The sequence below is a fragment of the Salvelinus namaycush genome, chromosome 21 (assembly GCF_016432855.1).
Source record: "Salvelinus namaycush isolate Seneca chromosome 21, SaNama_1.0, whole genome shotgun sequence".
NCBI classification, from domain to species: Eukaryota; Metazoa; Chordata; class Actinopteri; order Salmoniformes; family Salmonidae; genus Salvelinus; species Salvelinus namaycush.
In genome coordinates, this window is record NC_052327.1 from 46773534 (window position 1) to 46793422 (window position 19889).

General features: G+C 44.1%; 1 protein-coding gene across 1 annotated transcript in view; it reads left to right on the plus strand.

The window, feature by feature from the left end:
• LOC120065931 (UPF0606 protein KIAA1549-like) overlaps positions 1-19889 on the plus strand; it is an 80955-nt gene that overhangs the window by 41836 nt on the left and 19230 nt on the right. Inside the window, exons 2-10 of the mRNA XM_039016972.1 lie at positions 777-3005; positions 3253-3341; positions 6113-6272; positions 6410-6540; positions 10158-10338; positions 10549-10608; positions 10773-10918; positions 16197-16371; positions 17473-17660. Coding sequence (XP_038872900.1) covers positions 777-3005; positions 3253-3341; positions 6113-6272; positions 6410-6540; positions 10158-10338; positions 10549-10608; positions 10773-10918; positions 16197-16371; positions 17473-17660 — 3359 coding nt within the window. The remainder of the gene's footprint in view (positions 1-776; positions 3006-3252; positions 3342-6112; positions 6273-6409; positions 6541-10157; positions 10339-10548; positions 10609-10772; positions 10919-16196; positions 16372-17472; positions 17661-19889) is intronic.

The window sequence follows — 19889 nt, forward strand, 5'->3', positions numbered from 1 at the left end:
GCCCAGTGGGCTGCTACTCTAAAGGCTAAAGAGCCTGATAGAACATATTTGAGACCTATCCTATTAATCAAATCAAATTGTATTTGTCACATGCGCTGAATACAACAGGTTTAGACCTTACAGTGAAATGCTTACTTACAAGCCCTTAACCAACAATGCCAGTTTTAAGAAAAATTAAAGAGCAGCAGTAAAATAACAATAGCAAGGCTATATACAGGGGGTACCGGTACAGAGTCAATGTGCGGGGGCACCGGTTAGTCGAGGTAAGGTAATATGAGGTAATATGTAATACATGTAGGTAGAGTTATTAAAGTGACTATGCATAGATAATAAACAGAGTAGCAGCAGCGTAAAATAGGGGGATGTAGGATGTAGGAGATGTCTATAATTCCATGCCGGTGTGGAACTGCCTCTGTAGCTTATCCCCTTTGAGTCACTATGCTAAATTTGTTGCCTTCATCCAGTGTCGTTTGATTTGATCATGCAATTTTGTTCAACATTTATAGCCTACTTTGTTCTTTGAAGAGTGATGGATGGCTTCCTTCTTGGTCATTTCCAAAGGTTGTTGTCAGAACTCACTAAGAAAGAAAATTAAATAAAAAAGGTTCACCATATAATAACAACAATAACAAATCGTCTAATGAGATCATATTTCTTTCTTTGTCAATTTGAAGAGCAGGCTATTTTCCACAGTACTCTAGGTGTCGCAATGATGATCAAATCTTTCAGTGCAGTCTTATTTCATGTTTGATATGTTGTTGTCATTTCTTTTTCAGTAGACTGGCCTTCGTTGGATCCCACCATGTTGGAAGAGTTTCAGGAAGAAGTACCAAGCTGGACTGAATCACCCTCGGCCTTATTAGTTTCACACACTGATGCCTCTGAGCACCTAGATGACACTACAACTACAGCTCTCCTTTCACCTGGTCCCCTACCACTTGAATCACCTTCTAGGTCTAGTGACCCCCTCCCCATTGGTCGAGACCCTCTGTCCACTCCCCCTTTTAGCTTTTCGGAGCCTGCGATTGGCCTTCAGAAACACCCTGAAGGCCCAGCCCAACTCTCAATGGACATGAAGCTCTCTGGGCCTATCTCAACCATGGCAGCTACCTCTTCAACCCTTGTTACAGTACCACACCAGAAGCTTCTCGGACCACAGTCCAACATATCCACAACACCCTTGAACTTCTCTACAGCCACCAGTGGGACGACGTCTCCACAGTTTATTGTCCCAAACTCTAATGAAAGAGGTTCAGATGAATCTCCATTATTACCCCCCAGCAACCAGCAAGACCCATCAAAACAGAGAACTCCTGCACTTATGACATCACTTCCTGTTGGACCCCTCAACCTGCCTAGACTGCCTATTGACAATCTGGTAGATGTAGCAGCCCTATCAGACCAAGCCAGCCAAGAGTCTAGACCTAATCCAGATGTGTCCCAGAGTTTAGGCGATCTCTCGCTAGATCCCAAACTGCCTCTTCAGCCCTCCAGTATATTAATCGATCTGGATCACCTGCACCCCAACAGTGAGCTCATGCAGAAGGATGATGCTGCCCAAGGTATTTACATGCTTCTGAAGCCATCGCCTGAAATGCAGCTGGCTCCCAGCTATGTGCCTTTCCTGAGCCCACAGACCACGTCCTCCTCAGCCGAGCCCACCATGGTCCCTACTGAGGACTTCTTCCCCACCAACACCATGGAGGTGGACTGGGGCTCCGGAGACCACCCGGAGACCATGTCCTATATGGGCTCGGAGGGCGACGACTTCTCCCTGGTCACCAACCTGCCCACAGACATGTATGACCTGGAGGACTCCAATGCGGAACGCTACGACACCTCCTTCCCCTCCAGGGTCGGCGTGTCCTTCTCCTCGATGCGTCACGTGACGTCTTCACTTAGGCTCATTACAACTGATCTCAGCTCTGGTGTTAGTGTGGCCCCGACATCTGTTCCTCCCTCTATCCATCCATCTCCCAGTCACTCAATGCTAGCCTCAACACCAACACCTCAAGGTAGTCTACCAGAAGGTTCAGGCGTAGACTGGATAGATACCTTCACTGTTGAACCAACAGACCTTCTCCTACCAGACATGAACAGCCTGGAGTACTACACCATCCAGCTGACCAAGGATGACTCCGAAGAACACAGAGGCACCAATGTGACCACCACCTCCAGACATTTCTCCTTGATGTCCATCAGCACCACCCACATCATGGCCACCAGCACGTTCACTGCGGACCCCCGCCACATGCTCACAGCCTCCTATGGAGTGGAGGTCCAGCCTTCTGACAACACTACTTGGATAAAAGAGTCCTCTGATATATCTGGCTCAGAGCCTCTCAATACGACCACAGCAGACGCCACAGAGATGACTTCTCTGAATTTCTCAGTGCCGTTCCTGGAGCCTTCAGTAGCGCCAACCCCCTCCATGGACCTCTCATCCTCCCTGTGGGGTGTCACTGGTCAGGTGTCCTCCGGGGAATGGATTAGCCCTGTGGCCACCTCCAGTGTCGGACTGGACAGCAGCTCTGTATTAGTGTCTGTGCAGCATAGTGCCATGGCCTCTGAGACAGACATTCAGTGGTATGTCACTCTCGTCACTCCTGTGTTGACCACCTCTGTCGCCTTCACCCCAGTGCCTGGTCAGACAGAATTACCCCCCGATGTCACCTCAGACCCCATAGAGCGAGCCACAAATGCCACCACCTTTCCCCCGGTGTCAGTCATGGCTGACCAAGGTATTGATACGGATAGTCCTGTCACAGCGGTGACAAACGTCAGCCAGAGTACACTTAGCACCGTAGACACCCCCTCCACAACTGATCCTGCCACCACCACTACTACTACCACCACCATCACCACTAAGGCCTCTACAACCACTGCTCTGGCCACCACCACTACCACCACCCCCTTAAACATAACAACCACAAAGAGCCCACCTACAACCATTGGCCGCCAGTACCTCTGTAATGTCACCAAGCCTGTGTACTTTGTTAAAGTCGGTAAGTTGAATTATCTCTTTGTCGTGTTGATATACTTTTTTAATGACAGGAACATTGTGTGGGTTGTCAACTTGATCAATGCTACGAAGATATAATTATCAACTCTGAAGTGTTATTCTTTCACTTTTCATATGAGAATCATGGTTTGTGATTTAATGTTTTGAAAATATTGTGCACTTAACGAATCTATAACAAGATGTTCTCAATGAGACATGATAGAGATGAGATGTGCTTCCACCCTCTGCAGGTTTCCCCCCTGGGGCCACTGTTGGATATGCCAAATCCCAAATCCGAGACGTCCTGAAGACTGAATTCAATAAGTCAATTGAACTGCAGGTACATTATGATGGGGCACCATGGGCACCTTTTATTGGGATTTTAAACTTAACTTCAATAATTTCTGAAATGGATAGAAATAACAGTGAACTGAAAAAGCAGCCTTTTTCTTTAGTCTTTATAGAGTTAAAGTTAAGCTAGGCGATACATAAATGATCCCATAGGCTCAGTCTGACATGACAACTAGGGCTAACCTCTAAGTGCTGACACTGTTAGCTTTTCATTACATAGCTTACTCCCTAAAGAAACCTCTGAACAGCTGTTGTGCAACATGCTCTGAGTTTTAACCCTTTAGAGTCTAAGCTCTGTCTAAGCTGCGGGGGTGCTAAGATAACATATGGAATTATTTTAAGATGGTAATACCAAGGAATATTTAGCTATTTGATTTAGAATATTTTTATTAAAACATTATTGGGTGAAACATTGATTTAGGCATTACTGCTATTAGCCAATAGAAACACATTGAATAACAGATTCCCTACATGGAACAACAGATAGTCCCCCAAACAAATCTAGAGGAAGTTTGTTCTGAAGTGTCTGTCCTATATCTGAGAGATATAAGAAAGATCAGGAAACATTTTTTAAAACCCCTTATTTTAAGCACTAAACTATTTCTGTATACAGTACCAGTCAAAGGTTTGGACATACATACTCATTCAAGGGTCTTGCTTTATTTCCTATTATTTTCATTGTAGAATAATAGTGAAGACATCAAAACTATGAAATAACACATATGGAATCATGTAGTAACCCAAAAAAGTGTTAAACAAAACAAAATATATTTTATATGAGATTCTTCAAAGTAGCCACCCTTAGCCTTGATGACAGTTTTGCACACTCTTGGCATTCTCTCAACCAGCTTGACCTGGAATGCTTTCCCTTCACTCTGCGGTCCAACTCATCCCAAACCATCTCAATTTAGTTGAGGTCGGGTGGCTGTGGAGGCCAGGTCATTTGATGCAGTACTCCATCACTCTCCTTCTTGTTCAAATAGCCCTTACACAGCCTGGAGGTGTGTTGGGTCATTGTCCTGTTGAAAAAGAATTATAGTCCCGCTAAGCGCAAACCAGATGGGATGGCGTATCACTGAAGAATGCTGTGGTAGCCATGCTGGTTAAGTGTGGCTTGAATTCTAAATATATCACTGACAGTGACACCAGCAAAGCACCCGCACACCATCACACCTCCTCCTCGATGCTTCACAGTGGAAACCACACGTGCGGAGATCATCCATTCACCTACTCTGCATCTCACAAAGACACGCCGATTTTAACCAAAAATCTCAAATTTGGAATCATCAGACCAAGGACAGATTTCCACCGGTCTAATGTCCATTGCTCGTGTTTCTTGGCTCAAGCAAGTCTCTTCTTCTTATTGATGTCTTTTAGTAGTGGTTTCTTTGCAGCAATTCAACCATGAATGCCTGATTCACACAGTCTACCCTGAACAGTTGATATTGATGTCTGTTACTTGAACTCTGTGACGCATTTATTTAAGCTGCAATTTATGAGGCTGGTAACATAAATGAACTTATCCTCTGCAGCAGAGGTAACTCTGGGTCTTTCTTTCCTGTGGTGGTCCTCATGAGAGCCAGTTTCATCATAGCGCTTGATGGCTTTTGCGACTGCACTTGAAGAAACTTTAAAAGTTCTTCATGTCTTAAAGTAATGATGGACTGTCGTTTCTCTTTGCTTATTTGAGTTGTTCTTGCCATTATATTCTTTCCATTATATGGACTTAGTCTTTTACCAAATAGGGATATCTTCTGTATACAACCCCTACCTTGTCACAACACAACTGATTGGCTCAAACGCATTAAGAAGGAAAGAAATTCCACAAATGAACTTTTAACAAGGCATACCTGTTAATTGAAATGCATTCCAGGTGACTATCTCATGAAGCTGGTTGAGAGAATACCAAGAGTGTGCAAAGCTGTCATCAAGGCAAAGGGTGGCTACTTTGAAGAATCTCAAATATAAGATATATTTTTATTTGTTGAACACTTTTTTGGTTACTACATGATTCCATATGTGTTATTTCATAGTTTTGATGTCTTCACTATTATTCTACAATGTAGAAAATAGTAAAAAAATGTACGATTTTCAAGATGTCTCATGTTCTGACAAACACTGTTCTAGCTCTGCCACCTTTCACCACAGATGTGGAAGGGCGATATCGGCGGATGCCTGGAACCAAATGGGGTTCTACCTGGAACCAAACAGGGTTTTCCTATGGGGACAGCTGAAGAACCCTTTTGAAACTCTTTTCTCTAATAGTGTAGGGAGCTGCAGCAGTGGGTATGTGGCGGTTGTGTTCTATAATGACCCTGGTCATGTGTGTGGGGGTATAGGGATGGGATGCGCCAGGAAGGACAGCCCACTTCCTGTTCGCTTTTTTGTTTCCAGGCTCTTTGATAAACAAAGCACAAAAATGACTAACTGCACACCTAACACTTCATGGCCTGGCAGTGACCTTAACACACTGTCTCTGCCATTAACTGTTTAAATGCTGTACAGTGCAAAGGAAAAAGTAGTGTGTGTACAGTACCTCATAGTTCAACCAAGGTGCAAGAACTCTGGAACAAGCTGGATGAATAAGAAATATTCAACTGCATTTGGAGGATGGTAGATATTGAAAGTAAGACAAAAAGACAGTTGAATTGAAAGACTTCAAATACAGCCCATCTAAACTCCATCAATAAAAATGAATAAGTAACTATTATTTGCAATGAAGAGAAGTTATAATTATGTATTTTCTGTGTCTTGGTAAAGGTTGCTAAGAGCCCTCCGGACTTTGTGTTCCGGGCAGTGTCAGGTCCCGTGGTGTTCACAGCCATATCTGTCATCAACGCCCTGCGCCAGTCAGGCCGACGCTTCCAGCCCATCTCACACTACTGGAAGGTACCAGACCACCAGTACCAAGTCCACTCAGGTAAGAGCACTGTTCTGTGTGGAACTATACAAGCCACTTCTGAAATAGGTATGCTGGTTTTTGTTTGGGTTTTCTGCGCTGTACAGTATGTGTTTGAATGTTTAGACTTAACCTTGCCCTTCTGTTTCCCTGTCCAGTGCTGCAGTTTGTGCCCAGCCACGTCGACGTGCGAGTCTGCAACTTCAGCGAGCGCATTGAGAAAGGCCTTACCATGGCGTACGCCGAAGTGCGCCGACGCACACAGGAGTCCACCAACTTCACTGTGCACGTAAGTGGAGACCTACTGAAAACACTGTAGCACTCCAGTCAACTAAAATAGAGTAGAGCTTCTCCTAATGCTCTGTTTTTATTACCAGTCACTTACTCCTTCCTTGGTTTTCACCCCCACTTGCAATGATCATCTGGAATCACCCCTAATCACAACCCATTTATGTCAGAAGCACTTAGCTCACACATTTATTATTACTAAAAATTACTGGCCGTGTCGCTGTGCTCTCCCTGCTAGAACTCTCTAAGAGCAGCGTCTGCTGGAATAAGTCTGGAAGTGGAAAGAAAGAAAAGCTCCTCAAGAGAGTCGGTTGGCTGAGGCCAGGAAAGTTAGAAACAAATTGGGTTACTGTGTGTGAATGCAGCAGCAGTAGTGGCTTGCTTTGCTTGGATTTGGGAGAGAAAAGAAGCAGGATCTGCTTGACTTAATTGTAATTGTTGAGGCTTGGGGAGTGACAGGGAGTAATGGCGGAAATGTGTGGTTTGTGTAATTGTGTGTGCTGCGGTAATACAACCTAAGTGCTGGTCTCAGAGTCTCCAGCACACAAGTCTGTTTAGATCAATGGTCACTCATTCAAGACCAAAATTATCAGCATAGGTTTATTGATTCAGGTTCTTGCAGAGGTTTTCCACTAATTAAGTTGAGAAAGTGCTTTTTTGTCTGTTCATGTTTGACGTTCTTGAACGTAGCAAGCTAGAAGGATATGGAGAGTTTTCAGACATAGATGTCATACTCAGTCAATGAAGGGATTATACTGGGCATTACATTAATATCTGGAAAAGGCCATTTCAATTATGGCTGTTCATTTTATTTTCAATTCCCTTTCTATTTCAATTCCACAAATTAAATTAAATCAATTTGGCCCAAGCTCTTCTGCTGCATCACACTGCAATGTATGCTCACATGTGGGTATTATTGGTGACAGGGTTTGTTGTGCAGTCTCTTTTGACCATTAACTAAACTTTTGAAATCCATCACCAGCTCAAAGACATTGTGGGCTCTATTTCTGGCTGGCGGTAAGGAGGCGCAAGTGTCAAACGCACATTAGTTTGCAATTCCGTCATGTCGCACTGCCATTTTCCAGCCTTTAGCCAGGTTCGGCAATTTACCTGTCTAACATCAGCTCGCTTGCTCTGAGGTGGGAGGGGTGGAAATATTGGAGGTATGTCCTAGAAAACATACACCAATATGCCAATTGCAGTAAGTGCAACTAGGGATATTTAAGACTGACCAAAGCTGGTCTTAGCGGGAACGCAATTGGTTATGGCATTTATTTTGCCAGCGGAGGCGCACACAGTAGCATTATGTACATCACCAATGTTTTATTAAAATATCACAAGTAGCAAAACAATCAACAGACGTTTCCCTTTTTTAATTTATATTGGACATCTTTGTCTAGCTTCTGTGAAACATTTGGACTTATTATTTGCAATGCCCATTGAATGAAAGGTTTCAGTGTCTGTAGGAAGCCTGTTTAAGAACATGAAGTTAATTAAAAAGACTGTTTATTGTTTTTCATTTATGATTTATTCAAAAAATGCGGCTTCCACTTTTCTCTGTTGGACCTAACCTTCATATCACGGGAATTCAGATCGCTGTCCGTGGGCTGAATCAGTTTGTTTGTTTACCTTTCACTTGGCACTATTGGCCATATCAGCGGCGATGGTAGGCTATAGCTATATATATTTGGGAGCAGTAACGGTGAGTGGACATTCCACTAGTGGTTAGAGCATTGAAATTGCTTTAGAAAGGGGCACAAGACAGGGATGTCCTCTCTCCCACTTATGTTTGCACTGTCAATTAAACAGCTTGCAAAAATAATTAGACAGGACCCAAATGTTACAAGGTATCAGTATTGGTAAACATGAATATAAACTAAACTTATTTGCAGATGATCTCCTGATATACTTGACCAATATTGAAAACTCAATGCCCCCCTCGCTAAAAATATATCTATTATATATTCTAAAATCTCAGGATCTGAAATTAACGTGGGAAAAAAGGAAAGATGGCAATAGGAAAAATAATGACTCATGATATACAACAATCCTTTAAGTGGACCACAAAAAATATAAAATACTTAGGATGCTTAATAAGTGACAGCGCAAGTCTGTATGTTTCAAGTCTGTATGTAGGCAGCAGCCTCTCTGTGTTAGTGATGGCTGTTTAACAGTCTGATGGCCCAGCTTTGATGCACCTGTACTGACCTCGCTTTCTGGATGGTAGCGGGGTGAACAGGCAGTGGTGCGGGTGGTTGTTGTCCTTGATGATCTTTTTGGCATTCCTGTGACATTGTGTACTGTAGGTGTCCTGGAGGGCAGGTAGTTTTCCCCAGGTGATGCGTTGTTGTGCAGTTGCCATACCAGGCGGTGATGCAGCCCGACAGGATGCTCTCAATTGTGCATCTGTAAAAGTTTGTGAGGGTTTTAGGTGACAAGCCAAATTTCTTCAGCCTCCTGAGGTTGAAGAGGCGCAGTTTGTCCATGATGTGTACGCTGAGGAACTTAAAACTTTCCACCTTCTCCACTGCTGTCCCGTCGATGTGGATAAGGGGGTGCTCCCTCTGCTGTTTCCTGAAGTCCATGATCATCTGTTTTGTTGACGTTGAGTGAGAGGTTGTTTTGCTGACACCACACTCCGAGTGCCCTCACCTCCTCCCTGTAGACTGTCTCGTTGTTGTTGGTAATCAAGCCTACTACTGTTGTGTCGTCTGCAAACTTGATGATTGAGTTGGAGCCGTACATGGTCACGCAGTCATGTTTGAACAGGGAGTACAGGAGGGGGCTGAGCCCGCACCCTTGTGGGGCCCCAGTGTTGAGGATCAGCGAAGTGGAGATGTTGTTTCCTACCTTCACCACCTGGGGGTGGCCCGTCAGGAAGTCCAGGACCCAAATGCACAGGGCGGGGTTGAGACCCAGGGCCTCAAGCTTAATGATGAACTTGGAGGGTACTATGATGTTGAAGGCTGAGCTATAGTCAATGAACAGCATTCTTACATAGGTATTCCTCTTGTCCAGATGGGATAGGGCAGTGTGCAGTGTTATGGCAATTGCATCGAGTGTGGACCTATTGGGGCAGTAAGCAAATTGAAGTGGGTCTAGGGTGACAGGTAAGGTGGAGGTGACATGATCCTTGACTAGCCTCTCAATGCACTTCATGATGCCAGAAGTGAGAGCTATGGGGCAATAGTAATTTAGTTCAGTTACCTTTGCCTTCTTGGGTACATGAACAATGATGGACATCTTGAAGCATGTGGGGACAGCAGACTGGGATAGGGAGAGATTGAATATGTCTGTAAACACACCAGCCCGCTGGTCTGCGCATGCTCTGAGGACGCGTCTAGGGATGCCATACTTAAAAATCATACAATGTGATTTTCTGGATTTTTGTTTTAGATTCCGTCTCTCACAGTTGAAGTGTACTTATGCTAAAAATTACAGACCTCTACATGCTTTGTAAGTAGGAAAACCTGCAAAATCGACATGCATCAAATACTTGTTCTTCCCACTGTATGACACACACCCCAACGTGTAGTGCTGCCGCAAGCGCTTAGATTTACCATTGCATTATGTTTGTTAAAATAGAGTCCTGCATGTACGTATGTAATATTTTCCTAGATTGTGAACATCACCATGAATAAGCCCAGGAGTCAGCAGAGGGAGCCAGTGGACGTGACCTTCGCGGTGCGCGATGCCGTCGGCTACCTGAAGGGGTCAGAGGTCAGCAACCACCTGAGGCTGCTCAACATGGTGGAGTTCAGCTACTACCTGGGCTTTCCCGTGCTGCAGATCGCCGAGCGTGAGTCCATTACCAAACTGTCTAATGGATTGGGATTTTATGCCAAGCACCCCTACTGGAATGTTCCCTTGGGGGAAATACATGTATTCTAATCGATTGCATTCTATTAATCAATCTGCTTTTCCTTCTAAGCACCTCTTTTATACCTCAATAGGAGTATTTTTAGGTTCTCTGTACTTTCCTTATTTCCCTCTCTTCTTTTCCCAATAGCTTTTCACTACCCAGAGTTGAACACCACCCAGTTGCTTCGCTCGTCTTGGGTTAGAACAGGTATGCTTCCCCTTGTTAACACATCTGACTTTACGTATTCCACCCAATCTAAATCTCAACTGCAGCTAGAGGATGGATACACATTCAGGGCCTATATTCTGGCTGTGTGTTGGCTCTGTATTGCCTGTCCTGTGTGATATCATAACCATCTGTTTCCTGTCCAGTGATGCTAGGTGTCCTGGACCAGGGGGTGGACGGGCGGACCTTCCAGGCCAAGATGGAGCGTCGTGTGGCCCTGCTGCTGGGAGAGGTTCTGAAGGCGGCCAGGCGTACCAAGAGGGCCACCAGCGTGGCCAACCACAGTGTTCAGGTAACCACATCAGAGACACTGTACTATACTGAGAATCATCTTAGAATTCTCGTGCTGTGCTTGGCTATAGCGCTTAAGTACAGCAAATACAACTCTCCCCCTGTGGTAATAACCCCTAGGCAAGGCTGCCATAGCCACTGTGTTACTAAAGAGAGTAAGCCCGAGTCATCACCAGATAAACAACCTCGGTTTCCTAAGCCAGCCACTAACCCACATCAAGTCTCCAGGTTTATTAGAGTGGAATGATGAACAGTGTGTGGCCCCACATGAACCACACCCTTTCACACACCCACACACACACACACACACACACACACACACCTCCATATCCCACTCTCTCTGTCTGTGGACTTTCACAGGTGATGCCGGCGTACTGATTCTGTCAAGTCAAACTACGGCTTCTATGAGAGAGGCAGCAGGGTTTTAGTGATCACAAGAAGCAGAGCAGACAGTCTCACTGTGTTATTTAGAGCCAGACACAAACATTGAAGACAGTCCTTGAAATACAAAAAGCAAGAGCCCAGAGCACTCTAATATGACATGTTCTTTTCAAGGCTAATAACAGAAGAGCACCATCATTACAGTCGTGGCCAAAAGTTTGAGAATGACACAAATATTAATTTCCACAGTTTGCTGCTTCAGTGTCTTTAGATATTTTTGTCAGACGTTACTATGGAATACTGAAGTTTAATTACAAGCATTTCATAAGTGTCAAATGCTTTTATTGACAATTAAATGAAGTTGATGCAAAGAGTCAATATTTGCAGTGTTGACCCTTCTTTTTCAAGACCTCTGCAATCCGCCCTGGCATGCTGTCAATTAACTTCTGGGCCACATCCTGACTGATGGCAGCCCATTCTTGTATAATCAATGCTTGGAGTTTGTCAGAATTTGTGGGTTTTTGTTTGTCCACCCGCCTCTTGAGGATTGACCACAAGTTCTCAATGGGATTAAGGTCTGGGGAGTTTAGTTATCACTTTTGCCTTATGGCAAGGTGTTCCATCATGCTGGAAAAGGCATTGTTCGTCACCAAACTGTTCCTGGATGGTTGGGAGAAGTTGCTCTCGGAGGATGTGTTGGTACCATTCTTTATTCATGGCTGTGTTCTTAGGCAAAATTGTGAGTGAGCCCACTCCCTTGGCTGAGAAGCAACCCCACACATGAATGGTCTCAGGATGCTTTACCGTTGGCATGACACAGGACTGATGGTAGCGCTCACCTTGTATTCTCCGGACAAGCTTTTTTCCGGATGCCCCAAACAATCGGAAAGGGGATTCATCAGAGAAAATGATTTTACCCCAGTCCTCAGCACTCCAATCCCTGTACCTTTTGCAGAATATCAGTCTGTCCCTGATGTTTTTCCTGGAGAGAAGTGTTCTTTGCTGCCCTTCTTGACACCAAGCCATCCTCCAAAAGTCTTCGCCTCACTGTGCTCACACCTGCCTGCTGCCATTCCTGAGCAAGCTCTGTACTGGTGGTACCCCGATCCCGCAGCTGAATCAAGTTTAGGAGACGGTCCTGGCGCTTGCTGGACTTTCTTGGGCTCCCTGAAGCTTTCTTCACAACAATTGAACCGCTCTCCTTGAAGTTCTTGATGATCCGATAAATGGTTGATTTAGGTGCAATCTTATTGGCAGCAATATCCTTGCCTGTGAAGCCCTTTTTGTGCAAAGCAATGATGACGGCATATGTTTCCTTGCAGGTAACCATGGTTGACAGAGGAAGAAGAATGATTCCAAGCACTCCTTTTGAAGCTTCCAGTCTGTTATTCAAACTCAATCAGCATGACAGAGTGATCTCCAGCCTTGTCCTCGTCAACACTCACACCTGTGTTAACGAGAGAATCACTGACATGATGTCAGCTGGTCCTTTTGTGGCAGGGCTGAAATGCAGTAGAAATGTTTTTTGGGGATTCAGTTCATTTGCATGGCAAAGAGGGACTTTGCAATTAATTGCAATTCATCTGATCACTCTTTATAACATTCTGGAGTATATGCAAATTGCCATCTTACAAACTGAGGCAGCAGACTTTGTGAAAAGGAAGTAGAATGCCATTTGCCGAGACCTATTAGAATTCCACCAATAGAGCCCCATAGTGGGCGTGTCATAATACCCATAAAACCTAGCGGTCAAACGGGGAAAGGGTTCCAATAGTTCCATCATTTATATTTCCCATAGGTGATTTTAGAAAAACTTAAAATAAGGGTTGTGTTTTGTGTAGGCTTACACTGGCGTGACGTTTTGATATCAATATATTCGGCTCAATTTACTCTCAGAATCGAAAATGGTAATTAGCATTAAGGTAGACATAATGCAATCCCTGCAAGCTCTGGCACATCATCTCTAGCTGACACCTTTGCTAACAGGTATTGTGTCAATTTAGAACTTGCACAAGACATTTCACAGAATTGTACATTTAAAGAAATGTTGCCAATTTATTATTTACGACTTTTAGCTAACATTAGATCCAGAGATTCTTACCTTTGCCTCGATTCGTCATCTCTCCCAGATCGTCATGGCATATATATTCTAAAATCCCCTATGGGAAAAATGAATGGTGCAAAAATGATTGGAACCGTTTCCCTGTTTGACCGCTAGGTTTTATGGGTATTATGACTCATAGTGTGGTACTCTATTAGACCACTAATCATAGCCCATACCTGACACACAGGTTCACTGCTAATTCACGACTCATGAAACGTCTGTGGAGATCTGGGAAGCAGATCTCTGAAGGTGCTATGATATTTATCACTAACAGCTCCCGGCAGAATGAGAGAGAGAGAAAGAGACAGAGAGAGAATTAATAATTGATCTGCTATTAGTGACTGGCGACACAGCATTCAAGTAACGGGTCTTGAAAGAAAGAAAAAGAGACTTGGTGGTTGGTCTTTGAGTAGCTGGCCTGTGATGAATAGGTAGTGTTGCCATGGATACCCTGGCCTATCCTGTCCCCTAAATGTTGTTGTGAAGAGAGGGGAGAGGGGAGTATAGCAGGTGCTGTGGAGAACCACAAAAGGCAAAGCCTGATTAGTAAAGCAGTGTGACTCTGGGTAGAAAAGACTACAAGCCCTCGATAATGAGTCTCACTGTTGCGATTCATGGAGAGCTCACCACGAGGAATAATATAGAAAGGTTTTACCAGGTGTGACTCACTGTACTAGTCCAACTCTGTTTGCAGTCACATCCACCAATACCCATTCTACAGACTACTGCTACATTAATTCACATTATTGTGGGGGCTATGTATACAGTTGAAGTCGGAAGTTTACGTACACTTTAGCCAAATACATTTAAACTCAGTTTTTCACAATTCCTGACATTTAATCCTACTAAAAATTGCCTGTCTTAAGTCAGTTAGGATCACCACTTTATTTTAAGAATGTGAAATGTCAGAATAATAGTAGAGAAAATGATTTATTTCAGCTTTTATTTCTTTCATCACATTCCCAGTGGGTCAGAAGTTTACATACACTCAATTAGTATTTGGTAGCATTGCCTTTAAATTGTTTAACTTGGGTCAAACGTTTTGGGTAGCCTTCCACAAGCTTCCCACAATAAGTTGGGTGAATTTTGGCCCATTCCTCCTGACAGAGCTGGTTTAACTGAGTCAGGTTTGTAGGCCTCCTTGCTCGCACACACTTTTTCAGTTCTGCCCACAAATGTTCTATAGGATTGAGGTCAGGGCTTTGTGATGGCCACTCCAATACCTTGACTTTGTTGTCCTTAAGCCATTTTGCCACAACTTTGGAAGTATGCTTCGGGTCATTGTCCATTTGGAAGACCCATTTGCGACAAAGCTTTAACTTCCTGACTGATGTCTTGAGATGTTGCTTCAATATATCCACATCATTTTCCGTCCTTATGATGCCATCTATTTTGTGAAGTGCACCAGTCCCTCCTGCAGCAAAGCACACCACAACATGATGCTGCCACCCCCGTGCTTCATGGTTGGGATGGTATTCATCGGCTTTCAAGCCTCCCCCTTTTTCCTCCAAACATAACGATGGTCATTATGGTCAAACAGTTCTATTTTTGTTTCATCAGACCAGAGGACATTTCTCCAAAAAGTATGATCTTTGTCCCCATGTGCAGTTGCAAACCGTAGTCTGTTTTTTTTATTGCAGTTTTGGAGCAGTGGCTTCTTCTTTGTTGAGTGGCCTTTCAGGTTATGTCGATATAGGACTCGTTTTACCGTGGATATAGATACTTTTGTACCTGTTTCCTCCAGCATCTTCACAAGGTCCTTTGCTGTTGTTCTGGGATTGATTTGCACTGTTCGCACCAAAGTATCTTCATCTCTAGGAGAGAGAACGCGTCTCCTTCCTGAGTGGTATGACGGCTGCATGGTCCCATGGTGTTTATACTTGCGCACTATTGTTTTTACAGATGAACGTGGTACCTTCAGTCATTTGGAAATTGCTCCCAAGGATGAACCAGACTTGTGGAGGTCTACATTTCTTTTCTGAGGTCTTGGCTGATTTCTTTTGATTTTACGATAATGTCATAATAATACATCCACAGGTACACCCCCAATTGACTCAAATGATGTCAATTAGCCTATCAGAAGCTTCTAAAGCCATGACATCATTTTCTGGAATTTTCCAAGCTGTTTAAAGGCACAGTCAACTTAGTGTATGTAAACTTCTGACCCACTGGAATTGTGTTATGCTGAATTATAAGTGAAATAATCTGTCTGTAAACAATTGTTAGAAAAATTACTTGTCATGCACAAAGTAGATGTCCTAACCGACTTGCCAAAACTATAGTTTGTTAACAAGAAATGTGTGGAGTGGTTGAAAAACGAGTTTAATGACTCCAACCTACGTGTATGTAAACTTCCGACTTCAACTGTATCTACTGTAGTGGGTCAACGCTGTGTGTTGGAAAACCTTGGTAGAGCATGTGTGAAATAGCCATCGTGGTGCTCATGTGAATTTCCTTTCTTTTTTTGCTTTAGACCAATTCCTATTCTCACTTAAAATTTATTTTTTTGTTTTTAACAGTTGTTGGGTAACAGTGAAATTAAACCAGGTAGGGTTGCAAAATTCGAGTAACTTTCACAAAATTCCCAGTTTTTTTTCAAAAATCCTGGTTGGAGGGTTCCCGGATTTCCTGTTTATTCCTTCGTAATTGAAGGAAACTTCCAACCAGGATTTCTGGAAAACAAGGGAATTTTTGGAAAGTTACTGACATGTTGCAACCCTAGTACCAGGCATTGTCGCAGCAAGCTTTCTAGTCTAGAACTGTGATGTTAACAGTAACACACATCTCCCTGCAGATTGTGAGTACGACCAGGCTGGTGGGAGCGGACCACCCTCTGGATATGGTGTACTTTGTGGACCAGCTAGGACAGCGGTTGCCTGCCATCACCACAGCCAACATGCTGAACAGACTGGATGTGCAAAGGGCAGCCATCGTGCTGGGCTACAGAGTACAGGGCATCCTGGCTACACGTAAGTAGAGCCTTAGCGTGGTTAGAAATGGCAAGACAGCACAAACAGAAATTGGGAACAGGCTAAGTCTGCCTGCCCACGCTACCTTTACTGGAGTTGAAATGACCTGAGCTCAGTTAAAATGGAATATGTATGAAGGACCCCTATTGTATACACAGCAATCAGCTTTGATGTATGAAGCGCCTCCTCCCTACTGTATATACATACATGCACCAGTGCATTCATTGGCACAGAATAGTGTTCATTAATATTTTGGAGCTCCTGATCAAAGGACAGTAAATCTGCACAATTTAAAGTATACCGACTAATTGCTCAGTATATGTTGGTGTTTATTTGGCAGCGTTTGAACTGATTACCTCATCCTATACACTGGGCCAAATGCTTCACCTCATTATATATCCATGTTGGAGATGTAGGAGTCGAAGCACCTCAAGGGACTTCTGTCCCTGCTTTAAGCCTGCTCTTATGGTTTTTCCCAGGGGATACCACAAGCCTTAATTGCAGAGTAGCAGCAGAAGAACAGACAGCTGTAAGATGTTGTGTGTGTAACACAGTGTGTAGCATGCAGTGTAACTACTGTAGCTGTTTATGAATGAACTCAGTGTGGATGTGACGTGGTGGAGTTGGACCAAGGTGCAGAGAATGGATCAGACGAGGAATCAAAGGTTTCGGATAACGTAAATACTTCACCGATAAAATAAACAGAAGGAAAAAGAAACAGAAGAATCACAGTAATACTTCAAAATAAATAAAAAATAAAAACATTAAGACTAGAACTTAACTCAGGCGACATACAAGGAAACCGAAATCAAGCTTCTGTGAACAAGAACAGAAAACACACCTCTTATAGAAGGGAAATCATAATGAACTGATAAGCAACACCTGAGTAACAAAGATAGGAACCATGATAGTGGAAGTTTGGAATTCTGATGGGGATGGGGACATAAACACATAGACACAGACAGACGTATACACACATGCAAGCATACGCACACACACTGACAAAGACATACAGACATACACACGCATGTAATTACACACTCCATAATGTTGTATGCCATATTATATGTTATTGATGTATCTATGGCAATTTTCCTGTAGCTGTGGAGAAGGTGGCAGGGTACCCTCCCCCAGACACGGAGAACACCAGCATGTGGATCATCATAGGCGTGGTGGTGCCGCTAGGCGTGGTCATCGTCATCATCTCCATCCTCTACTGGAAGTTGTGTCGCACCGACAAGTTGGAGTTCCAGCCCGACGCCATGACCACTGTCCAGCAAAGACAGAAGGTGAGGAGAGGAGAGGAGGAGGGACGATGGTCCTAGAGTCCCCTGTTTCTCTCTGTGTTTATTCACCTCTTTTAACCTGCTGTCATCATCTTTCCATCTCTGGATGTGTTGGCTCTTACATGTTATGTTGCATGTCTCTGTCCATAACCACTGTTTTATATGTCCCTACTCTACACAGACTACGTTGGATTACTGTTTCAGTCTTTTCTGTTCTGAACATTTTTCTAACTCTATGTATCCCTCTCTGGCCTATCTACAGCACCTCTGTATGTGGTATATTGTATTGTTAGTTATCTCTCACACTGACAGCTATTTTTCCTCCTCTACCTTCACACACAGCATGGAGAGATTTGTGTTATCAGCCAGTCGGCTCCTCTGTGTCTCTCCACTGTTTGTGTCATACAGTTATCTCCCCTCTTAAGGACATATCTGTATCCAGGCCTCTATTTCTCCCTGGCAGTGCATTCCTCACCCCGTTCTTGTTATTATTTGAGGGCTGTAGTTCTCACACTATGGGGAGTTGTGGTGGTCTCAGGTTTGATCTCTGTGGGGTGAAGCCTAACTTCATCTTCAGTCGAATTTTCACTTAGTCATCCATTGATGTCAATGGGAGACCAAGTGAAAATGTGACTTAAGTGGGATTTGCCGCTGTGCTGATAGGCTGTACTGTATGGGAGCTTAGAGTAGTAGAGTACTATCTCCCTCCCCTGCTGCCAGTGATCCAGTCTCATGCTGGAGAGGATCACAGGCTCCCTATGTGGCAGCAGCCCATGCTTGAGAGAGGATCACATGCTCGCTATGTGACAGGCAGCCCAACAGTAATTGGCTCTCGCTGCAGTAAGGCACAGCAGCTGTGTTCTTGCCCAGGGCTGCTCCCACAGTACTGCAGCTCCACTCAGCTCTGCAAGATCCCCCTGGCTGACAGTAACACACACGTACGCATACATGGACACACACACACAGAGACACCCTGCATAATACACACTCGTTGCTATCCAGACAGACAGGATTTGCTCTGACTACTGCTGCTGCTGGGGGCTTTCTAATGTCTATCCTCCTGGTATCACACAGACACACATGCTGCCCCTCATATACTGTCCTGCTCTGCTATTATTAGACTGTCTGGTCTGTCTGTGTTGTTGTTATGGGTTACCCTGTCTCTCTGATTGATCTGTCTGTCTGCCTTCTTTTCCTCTGCCTTCGACCTCTCTGTCCAGCTGGAATGAGGCAAATGGAGATTAATATGTACAAGCATCTATCCTTCCTTACCTCAGTCTAAGACCTCTACCATCCATCAATCACGTAACACCTCTCCTCTTTCCATTTCAATCTCTTTTCCTCTTTCTATTCCTGTTCAGTCCTCTCAACCTTTCAGGGAATCATCGTTCAGGGAATCATCGTTCAGGGAATCAAGGTCTCCTCTTCCAATCAAGAGGCAAATAATGATTACTGAGAGTGAGGAGGAAGAGGAAGAGGAAGAAGAGGAAGAGGAAGATGAGAGAAAGGGGAAGGTACAAAGTAGAAGCTAGTAGTTCGTAGAAGACGCTGAAGAGAATGGGTTGTGTAGTGGATTTGAATCTATTGGTTATTGTGAGTAGAGAATGATAGAAAATCGGCCCTGTAGTTAAGGGGCAATGAAGTCCCATGGTAGTGAATGGAAGACCCAAGGAGCTGGTCAACTCATCACATGTATCAATCACCATCCCACCCACTGCATCCACTCAGGGACCAAACCTTCCTCCCAAGCCAAAGCCCAAGCAGAAAAGTGAGAGCTATGAGGAGGAGGAAGAAGAGGAAGAAGAGGAGGAGGAAGAGGAAGATGAGAGAAAGGGGAAGGTACAAAGTAGAAGCTAGTAGTTCGTAGAAGATGCTGAAGAGAATGGGTTGTGTAGTGGATTTGAATCTATTGGTTATTGTGAGTAGAGAATGATAGAAAATCGGCCCTGTAGTTAAGGGGCAATGAAGTCCCATGGTAGTGAATGGAAGACCCAAGGAGCTGGTCAACTCATCACATGTATCAATCACCATCCCACCCACTGCATCCACTCAGGGACCAAACCTTCCTCCCAAGCCAAAGCCCAAGCAGAAAAGTGAGAGCTATGAGGAGGAGGAAGAAGAGGAAGAAGAGGAGGAGGAAGAGGAAGATGAGAGAAAGGGGAAGGTACAAAGTAGAAGCTAGTAGTTCGTAGAAGATGCTGAAGAGAATGGGTTGTGTAGTGGATTTGAATC